The 22,369-nt window shown below is 38.4% G+C and overlaps 1 protein-coding gene across 1 annotated transcript in view; it reads left to right on the top strand.

The window, feature by feature from the left end:
- Window positions 1-1,266: 1,266 nt before the first annotated feature.
- PDE3A (phosphodiesterase 3A) overlaps window positions 1,267-22,369 on the top strand; it is a gene marked incomplete at its 3' end in the record, with an annotated part of 95,843 nt that continues 74,740 nt past the window's right edge. Inside the window, exon 1 of the mRNA XM_084286563.1 lies at window positions 1,267-1,317. Within this exon, the coding sequence (XP_084142689.1) occupies window positions 1,270-1,317 (48 nt within the window). The 5' untranslated portion in view covers window positions 1,267-1,269. The remainder of the gene's footprint in view (window positions 1,318-22,369) is intronic.

Raw genomic sequence — 22,369 nt, 5'->3', positions numbered from 1 at the left:
CTTGCTGGTGCTTCCATGCTTTTTCAGCAGGTCTGATAATATCTTCATTGTCAGCTGTTCATGTTTGCATATAACCTGTGGATACATAAAACAGTCATGAAGCCTACTGGGTATTCTCTCTCTCCTCTTCTTTTGCTCTGCCTTGGCACATATGAAAAGAGCTGTTGTATGCAAATTGTATGTTGCTTAGAGTAAGAGTGTGAGCACCTGTCTTAGTATACAATTATGAAGTACAGTAGAAAAAGACAGAGAAAGACAAATTCTTTTTTCTATAGATTGGTCCAGCTATGTGTTGTCGACGGAAGGAAGACACAGACGCTCAATATGAGTGAACAATGAACTTCAACTTTAATGGATAGCTCAGTTGCCTTTTATCTAGTTCGAACATAATCAACTCATACATATTGCAAAAACTAAGCTCAGGATTGGCTAACATTTCCCGCTCTTTTTAGGTAGTTCCTCCTTCTTTTAGCCACCATCCCGCCTTAGGGACTTTCCCCATCGCTCAAGGGCATCGTGTCCTTGAGCCTGATTGGCTCTCAGCCAGCTGCGTACGTGCCAGACTCATGTGAGTTGAGTGCTATGCAATCCAATGCCTGAGAACTTCTCACAACACAGCCTGTTGTGGGGTTGGGCAGAGGATTTGAGAGCTGAAATTGAATATAATTAATACCTCTCTTTAATTTGAGGAGCTGCATGCCATCACAAATCTTAATTTCCACAAGAATCAACCCACCATCTCTAAACTGTCTCTTGCTTTCTTCTTTTATGCAATGACCCTGACATGTTTTCCTGTAGGGAATGTACCTCTACTCTTTTATTACCTTGAGAAGTTCTAGAAAAATTCAGTGGTGTGACAAAATTAAAGCTCTCAGTGACTTTCATGCTGGGTATAAAAAATGCATTGCTGCTTCATCAAATGTCCACTGGTTTTGGTGATCTCATTGTTGATATGTCATCTCTCCTTCTGCCAGTTCAATCATAAACACTTGTCTAATTAATTAAATAGTGGGAATGTTATTGGCATGAGCAGTGTTGTGCTCAAGATGATGCTAGGTGTGATTTGGCTCTGACTGCAGTTATAGTCTGACAAAGTTATAGTAACACTCATTATGAAGCTAAAAGCTGTGTGAAGTAAATCATGAAAGAAAACCTGTTTGTTTGTTTTTCCAAGGACAAATTGTAATTGATTTAGAGCATGAATGTTTCATTTAAAGCCAGTCAGTGTGATTTATCACTTACCTGTGTTTTCTTTTCTTTTTAAAGCTCATGGGGCATTCTGAATGGGATCACAAACGAGGACCCAGAGGATCACAGGTCAGTAGCTCAATATTTTGTGTTTCTTTTTGGTATTTAAGCAGGTTTTCTGTCTATGATTGGCAAAATTGTTCATCTTATTAATATTCGTAGGATTGAACCATAGAAAGAAATCATAAAACCATGACAACTTTCATTGTTATAATTTTTGAGCTATAATCCAAACAGGTGATCTCAGCAGAGCAGAATATTGCAACAGAAAGAAGTTTCTTTCTGTAGCAGAAAGACAGATTAGATGTATTGAAAAATCACTTACTCTGCTTTCTCCATGTATCTCCAGTATATCAAGAAAAGCAATCTCAAATAACATGTGTGTGGTTTTTTTTAGCCCAACAAACTGGTAAAACTCAGATGGCCCTCCTATCTTGTTCAATAATAGAGGGATTAGTGGTGTTGAAACTGTACAAGCATGTGGGGGAATACTCTGTAGCTCATGGTTTGCTGTTGACTCATCTCTGAAGGGAAGTTATGCTAGTAGGGTTAATGGCATTATACATTTTTAAGTTTTCTGTAGAATAAGAATTACTGCAGAGGAGTCATTGCTACTAATGTGATGCTCAGGAATTTTCCTGTTTAGAAAAAGCAGTCTCTCCCATCTGGTGCTGAAATGATATAAATACACTATTAGCCTTTCTGTATTTCAGATTTTCTTTTCCTTCAGCTGAAAGATTTTTATACAAATGTGAACATCTAAGTCTAAATAATTAATAAACAGGCTCTGTTACTGTGAAGCTACCTGCTATTTGTGACCTTAATTTCAGTAGGTTAGTTCTTGAAGTATCCTTCATACTCCCCCTTGCAAAAATCACTGGAGGAACTGCTTTTTTTAATGAGAAAATACTGTATGTCAATTACAAAGCTGTCGCTTGTTTCCTTAATGGACAAGATTTACTATTTCCAATGCAGAACTCATTTGCTAAGTTGTCCTTTTGCTTTTTTAGCCTTATTATTGTTGAATTCTACATTTTTTTCTGTTTTCCAAGTTTCTGCCTTGCATTTTTTTTTCAAATCCATCTTGAAATTTGCAGGATGTTTATTATTCCATTAAACAGTTTAAGATGTGTTGCAGTTCTGATTTTCCAGATGTCAATATCTGCCATTTCAAAAATATAAAAAACAGAAAACAAGCTAGTTTTCAATGGAAATTTAGGAATTTCAGAAATCCTATCTAGTAAGTGGAGAACTGTTCAATACTTAATCTCTCTGGCCTCATCAAATGTACTAGTTCATCATATTGTGTCCTTCTAGTCCAAAGATTGGAAGGTAAATTAGAGTCCTAGACTACTGTTGAGTAGAAGTGATCACTTGAAGGAGCCCTATGATGGCTTAAACTTTTCTAACATTATTACAAGTCTTCATCTAATTTATTTTTATTTTTTTTAATGTATATGAAAATATGGGTATGTTTTTGTACGTTCTACATGAGTGCCTTCATGATTGAAAAATGCTTTGATGTTCTTGTTCTTTTTTGTTTGGTTGGTTGTTTTTTTGTTTTGTTTTGTTTTTATTTGTTGGTTGGTTGGGTAGACATTTTTGAAGGTTTAAAGCTATCTAATATAAACAGTAGAGAAAGGGATTTAGGTAAGTGGTATCAATCTGATTTAAATAGATTTTAAATTAAAAGATAAAAATAGATGAATTTGACCATCAAAAAGATATCTTTCTGCAGGAAAGTTGTACTGTTTAATGGATCCCTTTTGTGTTTTCTGAAAAACAAAAACAAAAACAAAAACCAAAATACAAACAACAAAAAAAAAAACAAACCTGAGCTCACAGGATGAAACAGTTGCTGAAGAATTTGTTGATTATTTGTTCTGATGAGGCTGATTTCTTCCAAGAAGGGTTCCAGAGAACTACTGGCCTGGATTCTTTCTTTCACCCACTTCTAAGAATAAGGAGGGAAATAGTCACATAGACATTCACTCTGCATATGCAAATGCTGTAAATGCCATCTGCATATAAAACCGTTTGTTGGGCACTGTGAGAGAAAGCTGTAGTTGGTCAAAATGAAATAACTGGTTACTAAACAAATACAGGTGGAGTCCTCTGGATTTCAGTGGAGGCAGGGGAGGAGATACTTGTTAGAAGATAGATAGCTCTATACAAACTTTTAAGATTTGCTCAGTCTGACTGAGTATGGTTTTGTTCCTTCCCTGTGTGATATCCTAGATACTCCTCTACCATTTTGTATTAAAAAAAATAAAATAAAATAGAAAAAGTTCAGGGCTAATGGGATAAGAAAAGTTCTTTGGCATTCCCTGCAGGTCAACCTGCAGTAATTTGAACTTCCCTGGAGAATACAGTCATAGTTTTAAAAATGTTTTTCTAGAAATCTCTGTATCAGATTTTCATGTAGAAGTTTCCAGTTGATTGTTTTTTCCTTATGCTGAATGTCTTTTGGTTTTATTTTATTTTTTTTAACAAAATGCACAAAAAAATATTTCAACTCCTCAGATTGTGTACCTTCAAAACAGGAGAAAAACTGCATACATGTGGTCTCTTTGATAGAGAATAGAATCTATCTTTAAAAAAATACAAAGTTTAGATCAAGTTCTTTCTTTAAGCAATCTGTTGTTGTTGTTTGTTGTTTTTTTTTTTTTTGTTGTTTGTTTGTTTTGTGTATAGGTGCTCTGCAATGCTTCTAGAAAGCTAAACATCATAAATCTTGGCAGAAACGTTGTAAATACCAATTTGTACCACAGAAATGTTAAGGAAACTTGAATAAGGTGGGAAAATAAAATGACCCAAGCTGTGTATAATGTTATATCCTAGTGCCCTGTCACAGGAAATAATGAAGAAAAGTTTCATTAGGGAGAAGAAAGAAATCTAGTTTGTTGCACTGTAGCCTCAGATTCTTTACATGTTTTTGAAAACTGATAGGGACAGTGTTAAACTTAATTCCTTGAAAATTTAGGAAAAAAATAAGGAAGATTGGATTTTCACATGCAATATAAAATTTGTTTGTTTTTAATACTTCTGTGATTCAGTTGCATTGTTTCCAATTTGTATCCTTTAAAAAAAAATAAATTTACCCTTTGTTAAATAAGATCTTGTTTCAAAATTACAATGAGTAATATGGTGGATACACTCAGACATCAATTCTTTAAAGATGGACTAGCAGTTGCCTGCACCACATGATTGCTTGTGATGTTTCCGTAGATCTGTGCGGCTTTACTTCAGCAAGGAAATGGGACTTGGAAGCAGAGGTCTTTTGGCCAGTGGCTGGCCAAGTAGCAAGAGGGAAGGAGAAGGTTTTTGGCTTGTGTACTTGCGAGCCAGTTTATTAGTCTTCCATGATCCTTTAAATCTTACATGTATGAAGTGAAGAAAGTGGGAAGATGGATCTTATGAAGCCACCTGTGTGTGTGTGTAAGCAATGTCACTTGAAAGAAAAGGAAATGGAACCACTGGTTTACCATAAAATAAAACTAAATTCCATCAAGATTGGAATTTATTTATTTATTTTTAGAACTAGTAGATTTTCTATTCATTGTGCTTGAAACATAAAAGGAAACTACTACAGTGCACATCATATTTCTTAATGAACCACTTAGAAGATATGTTGCTTTTCTGCTTGCGGGAGTTAAAAGCAAAGTGAAGTAGTTACAGGTAGCACTGGATGTCAAATGAAATATTCTTAGGCTTATGGAAATTTCTTTTTACAGGAGTTTGTCTACTGTGAAGCATCTGCAATTCAATAGGATGTAAATAGGACAAGTAAAAAGCTGTCTTTATAGTGTTTAACTTGTTCCTAACTTCCACACAAGAACCTCACTCAGTCCATTGTAGATTATACACATAAGTGTATATATCTATGTACATTGTAGGTTTCCTTTTCTGTTAGAATAATTTTTGCTTTTAAAGCTGCTGTAACTAGAGTGAATTATATACTGACTTATAACAAGTAGATGAATTCCTGGGTACCTACCTCTTCATTTTTTCCTTCATTTTGTGATTTCTGAAGATAAGAACTCCTGCTGTAAATGCTTCATGTGCAGAACTTATTCTCTGGATTTGATAGCATGAAGCAAGTGCAAAGTGAATTTTATTATGTTCCAAGCTTAATTTTTAAAATCAATACCGATTAAGATCTAGGAAAGAAACTTCCAAAGTAGCATTCCAAATTTAAAAAAAAAAATCTAACTGTTTGGGAATGTTTAACCCATCTAAATAAAGCTCTCTCAAACATACACATGCAGTCTGTAAAACTGTATCATCTAACTTGTGTGAGGGGAAAATACCATACTTATTTCTAATATTAGTATGTGTTACAAGAAAATATGAGTGCTAGAATTAATTCTTGGCACGTTATCCCTCCAGACAAAATAGGTAAACTATATTTTAATTATTCTACTAAAATGTAACACTTAATATTTCTAAGACATTTTAGGTGTGATCCACAATACACTGTGCAGACATTTTTATAAGGGACCTTGAATTCATGGGAGTTGTTTGTTGCTCTGTCATCAAGCCTTGTTTGGCTTGCTGAAGATGTAGGCGTAGCCCCAGGATTCAGTGGAATCGAGTGATCATTCTTCCAGCAATATAAAAGGATGATGATCGGGAGAGAAACAGAGAGGTTCAGTGTTTTTAATTCTCTTTAAATATAAAAGCTCTCAATTATGTATCTGAGGTGCTGCGTTTTACCACTCCAGTTCCTAAGCAACAGCTATTTTCAGATTGAGTGCGTCTGGTGTTGTCTACCTACTTCATGCTTCTACGAGGTAATTCGTCAGTGAAAGCTAGGCTTTTCACTATCTCACCCGATTCTCTTTGTCGTGGTACTATAAGGAGACAGACACTTTAAAGAAACAGAGGAAGCTTTGGCGAAACCGGTCTGAACCTTGCAGCTTGCAAAACTTCCATACATCGGAGAGCTCTGCCGTCTATAGCCATGAAGCAGAGGAATCAGAAATAAGGTTCTTAACACTCGTTTGGGAGAAGCCTTTTTCTTGAGTGTGAAAAACCTCTAAAGCAGATTCAAAATCATGAGCCGGAAATCTCTGTACTTGCTGAAGCGTAGATGGGAGTCGATTCCCACTACTGACCAGGTACTGTGTTCTGGTGAATCTGTTGTGTCACTGTGTTCCCTTGCAATACCACTGCAAACAGACCTGCAGTGACTTAGGTGTGATGGTTGGGGTTCTCCAAATACAGTGAGATCCATCTGATCTTTGCTTTTTGTTTCCATGATGAATAGTACAAAAATGTATGCAAAGCTGTCTTTGCAAGAGCATGTACTTGCAAATGTGGAGTTGCCATTGCAGTCCACTAATGCAGATTTAAGTAACCAATAGGATTTTCCTCTCCCCCAAATGAGATGTTTGTTGAAGATTAAATTAAAAGGAAGATGGATGTTGCAAGTATTTTAAAAAGATCGGCTAAGGAAATGTGTAATTACTGCTGGTAGTTCCTTGGTGCATGTCTTTGTTGCATGTCGTATCTCATACATGTATCTGTGTATGTATGATATCACTGGTTACAAATAGCTGTAATGCACTGGCAGAACCTCAGCTTTTCCAACATCATCTTGGTTGATGCGTCATTTTGAGTATGTTAAAAAGGACTTGTGAACTGTGGACTTATGTAAATGATATGGACCACAAGTAATATAAAAATTGTGGAATTGTCTTTGGAACAAGCATCATCATTATAGGTAGGATTAAAATGTCATAAATGGAAGTACAATTAGTACATTTCCTACTCTTGTGCCAGGCACTGTAGGGTTATGTGAAATCTTTTTTACATCTTACTTGGGATGTAAAGATGCTAAAAGAATTAATTCTAAAAGTAATAGTGATAGGAAAATGGAGGAAGTAGCTTATTACATGATCCAACTCAATTTTTCTGTTTATAGAGTGGTTGACTATTCCGTGCGTCTTGGGATGCCTTTACCAATAGGAAAGTAAAAATCTGGGAGAAATTTCTTCAACAGAAAGAAAGATAGAAGAAAGAAATACTATTATTATTTTTTTTCAGAAGGATCATCCTGCACTTTTTTTGTTGAGAGAGGGGAGGGAAGGGTGTGTTACATGCCTTTTTTTTTGTAGAGCTGTAGGTTTTAAAGCCAAATTGGACTTCTGTGAACATCTAGAGATCTCAGACTTAGTAATAGTGAAAAAATATCATGCTGTCACATGCTGTCATCTCAGGCCTATATTTATTGTGTAAATAAGAATATGCCTTTTAGAAATATATCCAGGCTTAATTTAAAGTCTTCAGGTGAATAATAATTCGTCACATTCTGTGATAAAATTTTTCCATTTGTTTAATGTTGTCAGGTTTTGGTTTGTTTATTTTTTTTTTCCTTTAAATAAAACCTTCTCATATGACTTTATCTAACTTAAATCTGCAACCATATCAATTTGCTCCACCTTTGAATGTGAAATGTAAAAAGCCCTTTTTCAGATTTTTCTTTTCCCAAACAGCTACCTATGTTATTTTTATACTCCACAGCTATCATTCAAACTATCTAAAACACTAAATTTCAAGGGATGTTCTGGTAACTGAAAATTAAAAAAAAAAAAAAAAAAGGCATCGTTGGTAAGCACAAATTGATCCAGCTCAATCAGGCATTCATAAATGTCCTGGTAAAATAGAAGTAAATAAATGCTGTTTCATGATGTGTCATTTGTCATGCTGTTTCTATTAAGGAAAACATAGGAAGACTAGTGCCCCTTCTAAGGAAAGCTATATTTTAGCCTCTTGGCTTCATTCTTTCTCTGACATAAATGCCGACCTTTCACTTATTATGAACAAATACTTGACTAGCAAGGGATGCCTGTTTTTGCATGTTGATTGTTAACCATTTCATTTTTCTGGTGTTTCTTTTTTCACTTGAACCCTAATGTTGCATTGCATTATATCTAGGTATATCATACTATTACATTTATTATATACATACATTTATTATATACATACTATTATATTTTCTAGGTATATCATACTGTAATAGTATGATATACCTAGAAAAAATAGATATTCCTTACCTGGGTGTGAGGTGTGCTTGACATCCCTGAACTGTGTATCCTTTCCATCATCAGCCTCTGAAAGTTTTTAGAAAGAGAAAATGAAATTTCCCTGGCCCATCTACCACTGGGGGAGAAGCAAGACTCAGTAAGAGATGCATGCAGAAGGAGTTGACTTGAGAGGAGTGTGAATCTGTACGGATTTTTTGAAGGTAAATTAGGGGAGGAAGACAGTGTTTGATTTCAGTCCCAAGGAGATTTGTGTCTCCTGTGCTGTAGTTATGCTGGGCAGCACAGGTACAGTGGAGCTGCTTGTGCTTTTTCTGTGCAGCAAGCAGGAGCTTTCCCCTTGCTCAGTCAAGCCTCAACAGGAGAAGCAGTTACTGTGCAAGATCACAGCCACAAAGGAAAAGACAACTTCTTCAGCATTTCAGGCTGATCCTGCTCAAATAGTTATCATACAAAAATAAGAGCACTGGAGGCTGTAGCGAGGTGGGGGTTGGCCTGTTCTCCCACGTGCCTGGTGACAGGACGAGGGGGAATGGGCTTAAGTTGAGCCAGGGGAGTTTTAGGTTAGATGTTAGGAAGAACCTCTTCACTGAAAGGGTTGTGAGGCATTGGAACAGGCTGCCCAGGGAAGTGGTGGAGTCACCATCCCTGGAAGTCTTCAAAAGACATTTAGATGTAGAGCTTAGGGAAATGGTTTAGTGGGGACTGTTTGTGTTAGGTCAGAGGTTGGACTCGATGATCTTGAGGTCTCTTCCAACCTAGAAATTCTGTGATTCTGTGATTCTGGTGAAAATTCATTATTCAGCACTTAAAGGGATACACTAGCTTATTATGTTCCAGGCTAACTGTGAGGAAATTATGTTACATTTTTATAGGTAAGCAGCTACTAACAATGTAGGTTATTTCTCTATTCAGAGAAGATGTTTATGTTAGTGAATGGAAAAAAAAAAAAACTTCAAATTGGTTTACTGCTATTAAAACAAACAAAAAACAAACAAACAAACAAACAACAACAACAAGGAAAGCAATAAAATCTAATTTGTAATGTGGGATTTTTGACTTGAGATTGTTTCTAGTTTAAAATAGTAAGGCAGATCTGACTTTTAAGGACACGAAAGCCATAACTTCACTGTGAAGCCTGGTACTCTATTTAAACATACTTCTTATCTTTTAAAAGTTATCCATTGCTTTTTATTCCTCATTTTATATGCTTTCCATCAAGTCAAATTGACCCAGAACCATTTAGTAAAGGCATGGATGAGCAGGCTCCAAATAAGTGGAGAGAAAACCCATGAGTAATTATGATGAATATAGACAATACTGTTTGAGGTCAGGGGGTGTTACATAATTTTATTTTTGATCTGAGAATCATCATGTAAGCTCACAGAGACCACACTACAGAAGTCTATGGTTTCTAGTGTGTAATACACCAAACCTTTCTGTTCTTGTTTTTTAGTGTGTGCATGTATGAAACAGTGAGGGAAGTGGGTTTGGTTTTGAACCCTGAGTTAGAGCTTTATCATTTCAGTTGGTGAGAAATGTCTTACCTAGTTAAACATTTTTATGTGTGGGAGAGCCTGATCCTGCGGGCGTTTTGCATGGGTAAATGTAAGCAGTATGATGATGAATAATATATTAGCATCTTCAAGAAACTGTGGTATCTCATAGTGCTTGATCTTGAATGCTGTGTAGCTCTCAATAATTTCAGGAGGAACTACCTTTATAGATCTGAGAAAAAACTTTAGGAATGTTTTTCTTTCTTGCTCATCCTTCAGTTAGAATTAACTGAACATCATCTGCATTGGAAAATATTTTCTAAAGCTGCTAAGTTTGAAGTTTCAGTACAGTTTTGGGGGAGATTCTCCAACTGTTGTTTTTATTTGGTGTGTGTGCCTGAGGATCTTGTTTTTTGGACTGATGATAATTTTTTATCCCTGGTAACTACAACTGAGAATGATTTCACTGAACAGATACACATTTAAAATGCTGTGGTAACCAAATGGGCCAAAAGTGGTGAAGTGTTAAATATTTGCTGTAAGGTTGTTGAGTATTTCCTCCTGCCTAAAATTCCCTGTAGATTACATGAGCCATAGTCTTTGAGTATAAATTGGATTTGATACCTAAGAGAAGAAGTCTTCACACATTTGCCTATGGCGTAAAACTTAATAACATTGTCTGTCATTGATTACTTTTGAGTTTAAAAACAAGAACTGGATTTATACAATATAGAAGCCCATTAATTGATATGCAGATTTATATAGCTATAAAGAGTTCAAAGGGATGTACAGCGCAGCTAAACAAAGATATATTTAATATTTCTTTAGCTAGAAATGCATGCTTGTAAGAGTACAAGCAATGGTAATGTTTTCTGTACTGTTAAATTACTAGATTATATTTTGACAGATTTGTGTAAAACCCAGGAAGTGTTGCCTCTCTCACCTGCCAGTGGTTTACTACACAGCTATGCCTACTACAGCTTGTAATGTCAAAATCCTGATCCTTACCACTGTTCCATTAGATAGGAAAAACTTCCATAACCTGTAATCCATGCAGGGTGTTAAACAACAAAGAAAAATTAATCCCAGTATGACTTAAGTCATAACTTTGTGAAATTATAAATTCAGGATTTTTTTGAGAAAGTCTGATGTAACATTACATCATGCTGCCCCCAGACTTTCATTCTGTTCTGTATGAATTCATTCTGTTGGACTAAAGCTCTTTTGAAGAAATTGAAGGATTTTGTCTTGTCACCATTTGGAACTATGTTTCTATTTTTTTCCAGGATTTATTGCTCACTTAGATATAGACTTTTTTGCTAGTTGTACCTTGCCTTTCTGCCCTGAACGATCCTAACCTCTATGCATCCCTGAGGATGTATACATCATATCAGATATCTTCGTGAGATCAGAGCTCCTGTGTTTTATTTGTCTCTGAGATGTCCGTTAGATTTGGACTCTTTTTTGCCTGCTGTCCAGCTGCATACAGAAGGTTGACACCAATGTGGCACTGCTTATTGTCTTTGTCCAAAGCCAATTTCACTGGGAAGTTCATGCTGAGGAAGCGTGTGCCCCTGCGAGGCAGCAGTTCTTGCCTCTTGGCAGCATTAAGGAATGCATCAACATGGATGATTGCACAGGGGACAGCCATGGCTGAGATTTACAAGCAGGCACAGTACCAGATGACAGGGCAATCACCTTCCATTCCCTTGTTGAAAAGGGCACCATTCTGTCATCTTTTGGGACCACACTGAAAATCTTCAGTGCAATGGAGATTCTTGGTACCCGCATCCTTTCTGTGCAGAAATCATTAAGCTCTTTACAGACAAAGGGTTAATTGGTATGGGCAAGGAGGCCGAAGAGCAGTTGATGTGGGCCTGTCTAGGTCTCCTTGGCTGACAGATTGCCTAAGGATTGAGAAAACATAAACAACAGAGCCATCCTTTCAAGTGCCCATTACTGGCGGGTTGTGCCTGGTTATTCCTTTTCCACAAAATCTCTCCCAGGAAGACTACACCAAGTCCTTGAAGGACACTTACCATGGCACTACCACCACAAGCGCACATGGTCCCTTTGGGAAGTTTCGGTGTCAGAAGAAGAAGAAGAAACATGCACAATTGAGAAAGAGAAATGCAAATTGTAGTTGTAGTCATTGTATCTACTTAGAAGGAGTGCATACAGACTGAGGGGCTGCAGGAGCAGCAATGAAAGTGACCAAGGCACTCAGCAGAAGCCCCAAACTACCCTTGTATCTTCATCTTATGCCATCCATGCACCCAGATCTTATAGCTTTTTCATTCATATATTATCCCTCCATCACCTCCACATCAGAAAGGCCCAGGGAGAGTACATGCCTGAAGCCAAGTTTCCATGGGATACATGACAACAGTGATCCTTGTATCTAACCCCACCTGAAAACAGTTCAAAAATTTGTTTCCTATTAAGTATATTTTTGCAGTTTACCAGTTATTTGCTGTTAATAAAACCTTATGTTATCATTTCATTCAGCACATTTCATAGCTTTTTTATGGCAAAGCAGAGATTTGTAGAGTTTGGATATTAGGAGAAAGAGGCCTTATGGGAGGTTTGTGGGTTGGTGGGAATATGATGCTGAGGCTGGGAGAGAAGAGTTGCTTTTGCACAGCAGGCGAAGTGCAGAGAGCTGAAATTGAGACCCAGAAATGATGTATAAAAATTTTCTTCATTTTCTAATGCAGGAAATGAATAATATAATGCAGAAAGTTATCTCAAAGAAATAATCTGCCTTAGATTTGGCCTTGCTTCTCTCAGAATTGAGGTGTTGAGCCACAGGCAGTAGTTGTGGCTGTGTATCCATTTCTGCTTGGCCCCCAGGCTTTCTACCCTACTGCTGTAGTGAATGTGCAGGAGGTGAATAGTGTGGCAGTGAGCTTGGCACCTGAGAGGCAGTGCTTTCTTGCCCATGTACAACCACCACTGCTTAGCAGATGACCGGTCGTGATCACGGATGTTCTGGAGGCAGTCAGGATTGTCAAGATGTACTTTTAGGACTGGGAGCCAATGTTTCCAAAGTGCAACAGAGGCCCAGTTCATTTCAGTAGGATCAGCTCCAGAAATATGCTTGTCATCTTTCATGCCTTTGGCCAGGCAAGAGCTGTGAGGGGAAATCTTGGCACTGTATATCCTTCTATGCTGGCAAATGACAGTAAAATGTCCAAATTGATTCAAAAGAACCTGAAGTGTGATAGAGAAATTGCACTTTCTGTTGATGTAGAGCTGAAAGAGACTGGGAAAACAAAAGATAGGATCTGTCTCACTGACAGCTGAGACACATGATGCAAACAAACCTCCTGCAACCTCTCATATCCATCACTTGTAGGGTAGAGAGAAAAACTTTTGCATGGCATCAGACACTCTCTGAATCACCTACTCCATCAGCTTCTCTGTTCCAATATGATTGGCAATGGGACATTGGAATCATATGGAGTAGAATGTTAGCTTGATAATGACAGCCCTCTTAAGACTCAGTCACTTTGTCATGTCAATATTCTTCGTAGCTAATCAGGATCTAACCATAGATTTCCATAAATATCGCCTTTCTTCTTGAAAATATTTTTCTACCATTAATCCTCCCAGGTTTGTAATGCAAGTCCTGCTGCTATTGGGGCAATCCAGTTGTGTGAAATAGAATCTGTCTGATGATACTTAACTGCAACAATTGTATTTTACTTTATTGGGTAAGCAAGAAGGGATGTTCCCAATTCAGGAAGGTTGCAAATTGAAGGATCATAGCTATGCTGCATTTTGTAAAAGAAATCATTGTAAAAGAAAGCATTGAGATGCACATGACAATCTGAAATGTCTTCCTAGGGAAATGGTTCCTTGAAACTACATTTTAAGAGAATAAGCAGTTAGGGAGCATGGCATTTAACTTAGTTTTTTGAAAAGCAGAGATAGTGGAAGAAGCTGATATGCTGTCTTCTTTTTCCCAAGCATTGCCTTAGAGTGGAGAGCGCATATCCACTTCTGTGATGCAAATAGAGATTGATTATGACATTTGGATTGGGAGGACAAGATTGTGAACTGTCATCATCTGGAGTAGAGGAAGTGGATCTTTCTCTCTCTGGGTTGATCATATTCCTGAAATACTCATTTATCTCCCTGCATTTCTTTCAGAACCTCAGTGTATCTTTCCAGTCCAGCAGTTTTCAACATTTGTTGTTGTTGTTGTTTGTTTGTTTTCAGATACCTATTTTTTATACAATGTAAGTTTTCTGGCAAGAGCTTGCATGTCTTACTCTTCTAGCTCAGAGTCTTCTCTTTAAAAGACAAAAGTTAAGAGATTATATCCATGTGTACTTTTTGTTTTTAAGATTCCCATTTACAAACTGTTATAAAAAAATGCCGCGTGCATCAGTTATACTTGTTTGTTAGTTTTAGGGGGGTTGAAGTATATTGGCATCTTGATGGTTAAAGTTTATGGCTACCTTTAAGTACATTTACAAAAAACTTGAAGACTTTCACAGAGTAAATGAAGCTAAAGCCCTCTGCTTTAGGACAAGCTAAAGCCATCGGTAGGTTTTCAGATTGCAAATTCTTCAAATTGCCAAAATTTGGGTGTCCATATGCCAATCCCTGAAACAAGAACTGCACTGAGAATGTTATGAGTACACATTGCTGCACCTCAAAAAGGTTAGCAATTAATGATGAGCAAAACAGTGTCCCTTAGTTTTCTGGAAATGGCTATACTGGATAAAATTTTCCAAACACCAGTTAACATTCGCAAGGAAAACTTTAGTGCAAACATTGAAAGTTTGACAGAAAGTATAAGCAAGCGAAAACAGGAAATCAATGGAATTGATGTCCAACGTAAGAATGGGTGATACGGATAGCTTCCTTGTAGTAATTATATATATACTGATATATATATATATCAGTAAATTTTTGTAGTGCTGTAGCTTTTGAGATGATGAGAGAGCAAATTTCAGATCCTCCTAACTACTAATGCTGAGAGTTGTGCCACAAGGTGTTCTTTTTATTTCCAACATCTTAAATTTCACTTACTGCATATGTATGTTTCAGGTATTTGTTACCTTCCTAAGCAAAGTGTTGAATAGAGTCATTATGAATTTTTGCCTTCCTGTTTTTAGAGATGAAACCAATTATGGAATGAACACAGTTAATGTACTCAATTTTTTACTGAGCAGCAATTATGCCCAGTCTACAGCCAGGATGCTTCCACTGGTATGTTAATAGTAACACTACTAGGGGATGTGGGCTATTCTTCCTTACAGAGTTTCACAATGCAGCAGTCTCTTAGTTGTCGGAAGATGTCTTCGGTGATGAGGATAAAATGAGGACTGATTGTGCTCTGCAACAACAATTTAGGTTTAAAATCATTTTTATTAATACTGTGTTTTGTTTTGTTTTTCTTCTGTGCTTTGTTTTGATACTGGGGTAGACATGTATGCTGTAATTGCTGCTCTATGGGATAGTTTTAAAGAATAAGTAAGTGAAAGCATTTCCTATTGTTCCTTCCTTACAGGAACACATGCTGAACTCTCTAGTAGCTCATTTTATTAGTTTCCCAGTGGAAAAGCTCACAGCTGATCAGCTCTGTTCTCAATACCAGATGTTCTTTTTCAGCTTGACTTTAGTAGTGAGCCATAATTTTGTTCTGTGTCTGATGGATCAGTGTTCAAAATTTCAAAATGAATTATTGGAGCAGCCTCCTGAGATTTTTGAATAAGCCAGAGTCGAAGTAAATCTTAAAGTCAAGTCATAAAAAAGAAAATTTCATGTTGGGTTAGATTTTACAGATCAAAGGTTCATTGTGTAATAGGTCTGCATTGCTCAATTTTCAATTCCTGAATAACCTTGAACGTTACAAGAGCAGTATGAATTCTTGCAGTCCATAAAGGAAATCTGGAGATTATAAGACCTGAATCTAGAGTTCATGAATTTTGAGTTATTGGGCTTTATGCAGAACTGAAAAAGCTACTTGTTATGGTGAGTAGACGAGCCTCTAAAAGAAAGGTAGAGTCACCAGCTATTGAACTACAGAAAAAGGCAAAAATGGCTCAGTTTGAAAAAGGTATCATCATTAATTACCTCTGTGATGGGCAGAGTGCACCTTCAGCAAGTTTGCAGATGATACGGATCAGGGAGGAGTAGCTGATACTCCAGATGGTTGTGCTGCTGTTCAGGGGATCTCAACAGGCTGGAGAAACGGGCTGGCAGGAATTCATGAAGTTCAACAGAAGAAAATGAGAAGTCCTCTCCACATATGAGGAGAAGTAACCTCAAGCACCAATACAAAGTAGGGGCTGACTGGCTGGGGAGCAGCTTGGCAGAGAAGGATTTTGGGATGAACCAGCAATGTGCCCTTAGAGCAACAAAAATCGATAGCATCCTGGGCTGCATTAGGCAGAGTGTTGCCAGCAGGCTGGGGAAGTGTGCCTTCCCCTCAGCACTGATGAGGACACACCTGGAGTACAAGGGAGACATGGAGATTCCTGATACTTGTCTCTGATAATATCCACATATTTACTGGTATCAGAATTGCCAAGAAGGTCTTACAGAGAGTGATGCGACAACGTACCATTATGTGACCCTTGCAGATCATAATTCATCAACTGATGTCCTTCCCATTTCTGGATGATGCTGATAAAAGGATCAGAAAAAATCTAGACTGAAGGGGAATGGAGTCTTTTTCTACCAATCCTTTGCAGCTCACAGAGTGAGTGAGGTATACAGTGTTAATGAGCCTATCCTGCTTGTTGAGATATGGAAGTAGAAGGTGAGCTGAACAGTTGTAAATACTCTTCCTCTCTACATCTCAGTCCCACCCAGTAGCTGGAAGACACGTGGCAGTAGCAGATGTTTCCCTTTTCATTTTCTCTGCATATCCCACACACAGAAACCACACACACCAAATTTGGGAGGACGGGAAAAAAGCTGTAGTTGGAGAAGAGAAGCCAGAAAAAAAAAAAAAAAAAAAAAATCTTTCCAAATAGAGCTGGAGCTTATCCCTTTTCAGTCTGCATAGATAGTATTTTGGTAGAAACCCAGGTAACCTTTCTTTCTGTTGCCAGTAACTTTGCTTTTGAAGCACAGAACCCAGTTCCCCCCAAAAAAAGACCTTAAAAATGAGAAAAATTCACTTGTTAATAACATCTATTCTTCTTCTGGTACCTGACAGACAGTTTGAAATCTTTAATGTATAGTTTTGAAAGTTTGTATGCTGTTCTCACAAACACGGCCTCAGCTTCTGAGTAAACCTCACACATATGGCATTTTCAGTTTTCACATCCATGATAGAGGGACTCAAATCTTCAAAGCTAGGTGACGTGACAGAAATGTGGAATGGCAATGGGCTTTCTTTGTGTTGTATAATCATGAGCCAGTTTTTATAAGTCTAAAAATAATAACTGTCTGCATACAGAGATTGTGTTTTAGGACTCCTGGAGGGTTTTATATGCTTGCTTCTTTTTAATTAACAGTTGGAGTTGAGTGAACAATCTGCAAATAATTATTTTAAATTACATTCTTCATTAAGATGCAGAGAATAGAAGGGGGGAGTAGCTGACAGGAGAAGCTGTGGCCTGAACTTTCTATGCCTTACAACTCTGCGGGAAGTGAAAGTGATAAATATCTGAAGTCCATGATTAGAATCTTAAAGGATCAAGGTTTCATTTGAGAAAGTGCTCTCTCAAAATGGAGTTTGTTGCTAGAAGTTTGGTGTGGTTGCATTCTCATCACAGAAACAGGCGCTGGACAAAATCACATTGTAGATTTTGACCCACTTCTGTTGAGATAGTTGTTAGAAAGTGTGATTGTCCAAGTGGTTTCTATGTGTAGCTGCTACTTCTTGACTTATAAAGAGACCAGCTTTCTGTTTTGAGCTGTTTTTGTTTGTTTGGTTGGTTGTTTTTTTTAATATTAGTATCAATGATCAGTGCAGCTTGATGTTGGTGGAGGAGCAGCACAAGGCACGGGCTCTCCTTCATCAGAGGACACAGTGCAGATGGACAGTGGCATGTCAGCATCTCAGTTGTGATAGCTCACACCCAACACTCTTAGGCTATAGCAGCAAAGAGTTTGCTTTATAGTGTAAGTTTTTACTGAAGAAAAAACAGAGCATGCAGGAGAAGGAAAAGTAGAAACTGAAATGGAAGTACCTTAAGAGGGGTGTGAATCAGTGAGGTATATTATCTTATCCTGTAACAGACACATTTGCTGGAGCAAATCTGATAATTTCTTGGCATGGGGTATCCCATTGGCTTTGGGACTGCTTAGTCAGCACCTTTCTTTAAAGACTGTGATACTCCTTCCCCCCTACTCCAGTGCTGAGTCTTAGAGTTGGGAAGAAGAAAATGGAAAAGTTATGCAACTGATTGGTGGATTCCTGAGATACTCGAGGTCCTAGAGATGTGCTATTTTTGTTCCTGCAGGCATTTAAAAAAATGTGCTTCCAACATTTTGTTTTGGAATTATTGCTGGAGTTCTGAAGTCCAGGAATTTTTAGCAAGTCTTCACCATGGGAGCAGAAAGAAACAAATCCAAGATATTTTAATATGGCACACATAGTTCTGCTGTTGCCAAAGGGAAGTGCTCTACTTAAATGTCAAGACAATGTTAGCAGCAGCTGACTTGAGAGAAATAATTTGGTGATTCCACTCCAGTTTGTAATGGTCAACTGTCTTTCACAGAAAACTCTATCACAGTCTTTCAATGCTTGGAAGGTACTTATTGTGAAATGGATATGTAAACTGCACTCTGCTTGTTTCTTCAAGCTGGGCTTTTCAGAGTCCTTGTAGTAGGGTAGGTGAATCTTCCTTTCTCAGCATCTCTCATGTTCTAGAGAGAATCATTGGATGTGGCAATCACATAAAGGCACTGCACATTTTTGGGGTCAGACTTTTCTTCTGATGATGGTGCACCTTCTCTTTCTCTTTAATTAGAAATCCTATTTCTTGATCTCAGTTGCCTTTGCAAGGGAGGTAGCTAATAGTTCTATTTTAATTGGCATGGTTCTTGCCATTGTGGTACTTGATGTTATTTGGAGGACTTCACTCTGTTTTACTCTCACTTGCTTGATCATACCTTGTGGTATGACCACAAGCTATAACCTGTCCCTCTCATGTCTTTTGCCATGTTTTAGTACCACTGTTGACTTCAAAGTATTTTTTTGTCTGTTATAATGAAATTGGAATTTAACTTAGTCTTGTCTGGAATTTTCTTACAGTGCCATAAAATCTTACATGCATATTGATCCTGGATCTGTTTTAAATGCAAATTTTTACTTCAGTAATACACAACTGTTATTTTTCCAGATACTACTTCATGGACCCCAGTCAGACTACTTTTCCCATTCAGATGTAATGACTGCCCAGTGCTTTATGAAAATTACTGTGTATTATTGGCATTCTAGACCATGTTTTCATCTGACCAGAGTGCATGTTAACACTCACTAGCTTTTCTTCAGCTCCACACTTGATGACCCTCTAAATGCTTACTATATTAGACTCTCTATCTTCTCTTTTTCCCTTCAAAAAAAAAAGTTCTAAAGCCTCTTAACTTTACTTTTTGATTCACCAGAAGCCAATTCTTAATAGGAACACAGACCTAGATGCTTCCTTCCAGTACCCGTCTAGATTTCTTACAGGCTTCCTTTGTATCATCTTTGGCTCTGCATAGGCCCTTGAATCCAAGCAAAGTTGACTTATCCTTGCCAAACTTTTTTCTCCTTATGCAACATCTTTAATCTGAAACTTTTCCCATCCGCAAAATGAGGTTTGGGTTCTCAGTGTTTAAGCCTTTTTCCCTGCAATATCCATTGCTTTGAAATTTAAAAATGCCCTTTTCAGTTAAGGAAAAAATCTTCAAATGATTCTCATAATTCCTGTTCATCAGCTACTACTTTTAACAATTTCACCTGCTCTTATCAGATCCTTTCAGTTTTGTCTAGCCTTGTGTCTAGCATTAACTCTTTCACTGTGACAAATCACAGAATAACAGAATCACAGAATTGAAGGGGTTGGAAAGGACCTCAAGAGATCATCAGGTCCAACCCCACTGCCAAAGCAGGTTCCTTAGCAAGCTGCCCAGGTAGGCGTCCAATGGGCCTTAAATATCTGCAGAGAAGGAGACTCCACAACTTCCCTGGGCAGCCTGTTCCAGTGCTCTGTCACGCTCACCATGAAGAAGTTTTTTCGCATGTTGGTGCGGAACTTCCTGTGCTCTATCTTGTGACCATTACTCCTTGTCCTGTCCCTGCAAACCACTGAAAAGAGGTTGGCCAAATCCCTCTGTCTCCCACACCTCGGGTATTTATACACATTGAGGAGATCCCCTCTCAGTCTTCTTTTCTGCAGGCTGAACAGACCCAGGTCTCTCAGCCTTTCGTTATAGGGAAGATGCTCCAGGCCCTGTATCATCTTTGTGGCCCTCCGTTGGACTGTTTCCAGGAGCTCCCTGTCTTTTTTTGTACCGGGGAGCCCAGAACTGGACACAGTCCTCCAGGTGAGGCCTGACCAGGGCAGAGTAGAGGGGGAGGATCACCTCCCTTGACCTGCTGGTCACTCTCCTTTTAATGCACGCCAGAATCCCATTGGCCCTCTTGGCCACCAGGGCACACTGTTGGCTCATGGTCAACCTGTCGTCCACCAGGACCCCCAGGTCCTTCTCCTCATAGCTCTTCTCCAGCAGGTCATCCCCCAGCCTGTACTGATATATGCGGTTGTTCCTTCCCAGGTGCAGGACTCTACACTTGCTCTTATTAAACCTCATTTGGTTTCTTCCTGCCCATCTCTCTAGCCTGTCCAGGTCTCACTGAATGGTAGCACAGCCTTCTGGCGTGTCAGCCACTCCTCCCAGCTTTGTATCATCAGCGTACTTGCTGAGGGCAGACACTATTCCCTCATCAAGGTCGTCGATGAAGGTGTTGAACAAGACCGGACCCAGCACCGAACCCTGGGGAACACTGCTAGTCACAGGTCTCCAGCCAGACTCTGCGCCACTAATCACCACCCTCTGAGCTTGGCCAGTCAGCCAGTTCTCAACCCACCTTACTGTGCACTCCTCTATCCCACACTTTCTCAGCTTTGCTAGCAGGATGTCATGGGAGACAGTATGAAAAGCCTTGCTGAAGTCAAGGTAGATGCCATCCACTGCTCTCCCCTCATCTACCCAGCTGGTGATGCCATCATAGAAGGCAACGAGGTTGGTTGAGAAGGACTTCCCCTTGGTGAATCCATGCTGAATACTCCTCATAACCTTCTTCTCTTCCAATTGCTTGGAGATGGCATCCAGAACAAGCTGTTCCAACACCTTTCCAGGGACAGAGGTGAGACTGACTGGCCTGTAGTTTTCCAGATCCTCCTTCTTGCCCTTCTTGAAGACCAGAGTGACATTGGCTATCCTCCAGTCTTCAAACGCTTCTCCTGTTCTCCAGAACCTTTCAAAGATGATAGAGATCGGTTCGGCGATCACCTCTGCCAACTCCCTCAGCACATGTGGATGCATCCCATTGGGACCCATGGATTTGTGTGTGTTGAGCCCACTCAGATGCTCCCGAACCATTCCTTTGTCAACAAGAGGGGAGATCTCCATTTCCCAGACTCTTTCTCCTCCCTCCAGGGTTGGGAGTCCTTGAAGCAAAGACTTCCCCCTCCTGGGGAAGAGTCCTTGAAGCAAAGACTGAAGCAAAGAAAGCATTCAGTATCTCCACCGTCTCAGCATCTCCCATTGAGAAGGTGGAGATATGACTGTATCATAACCTAGTGAAGCTCTCTAAAACAAGGAAACAAAAGATGACTCTTAAATTCATTTATAACTTCATTTTCTTTCTGCAGAACTTTCATTGACTTTTTTCTATTGACTTTTTTTTGTTGTTGTTGGGGAGGGGGGTGTTGCCATTATATTTTATAAGTCAAATCCTATGCCTTTATTGTACTACAACACCTGTCATCTTACATGAGGATATCGATAGTTTACAGATCAAAAATTGGTTCTCATTGTACTGTATATACAAATATAGATATATATTAACTTAGGTGACAAAAAAAAAGCCAGTCTCTGCAACAGAAACATCATAACAGATGATGTGACCATGTTTTTAGTGTTTTCTGCAAATTTTTTGGCTTGCCACCCAGAGAACAAAGTGAATTTGGCATTGCTCTTTCAGTTTGTAAAAATATGTTCTTTGCCTTTGAAGTAGTTTAACTTCATTTTATTTTCCTTCTTTCTGTTAAAAAAGTCACTTATCAATGAATATTTTTATTTTATTTTACTATATCATGATTCATTAATGAGGATAAATAGTTTTAAAGTACTGGAGGGATGGAATTATAAACAGGAGTAGGTGGTGAAAGCTCTGAAAATCCAAGGTTGGGTTGCCACTGTGTCTAGGGGGATAGAATAGGCTGCCCTGTATATAATAAGCTCTGGATGCCTTAGTGGGGTGTAACCTGGTTTCTGAATTCCTGGCAGCTGGAAATATTGCTCTGTGAGAATTGCCATCCAGGTGATGCCTTAATTTGTTATGTCTGTGTAAGGATATTATATTAACATCAAATAAGATTTTTGCATAAGTGCAAG

The sequence above is a fragment of the Netta rufina genome (assembly GCF_964035555.1).
Source record: "Netta rufina genome assembly, chromosome: 1".
Taxonomy (NCBI): Eukaryota; Metazoa; Chordata; class Aves; order Anseriformes; family Anatidae; genus Netta; species Netta rufina.
The sequence above is the reverse complement of the archived record's forward strand: the minus strand, read 5'-3'. Positions and strand labels throughout refer to the sequence as shown.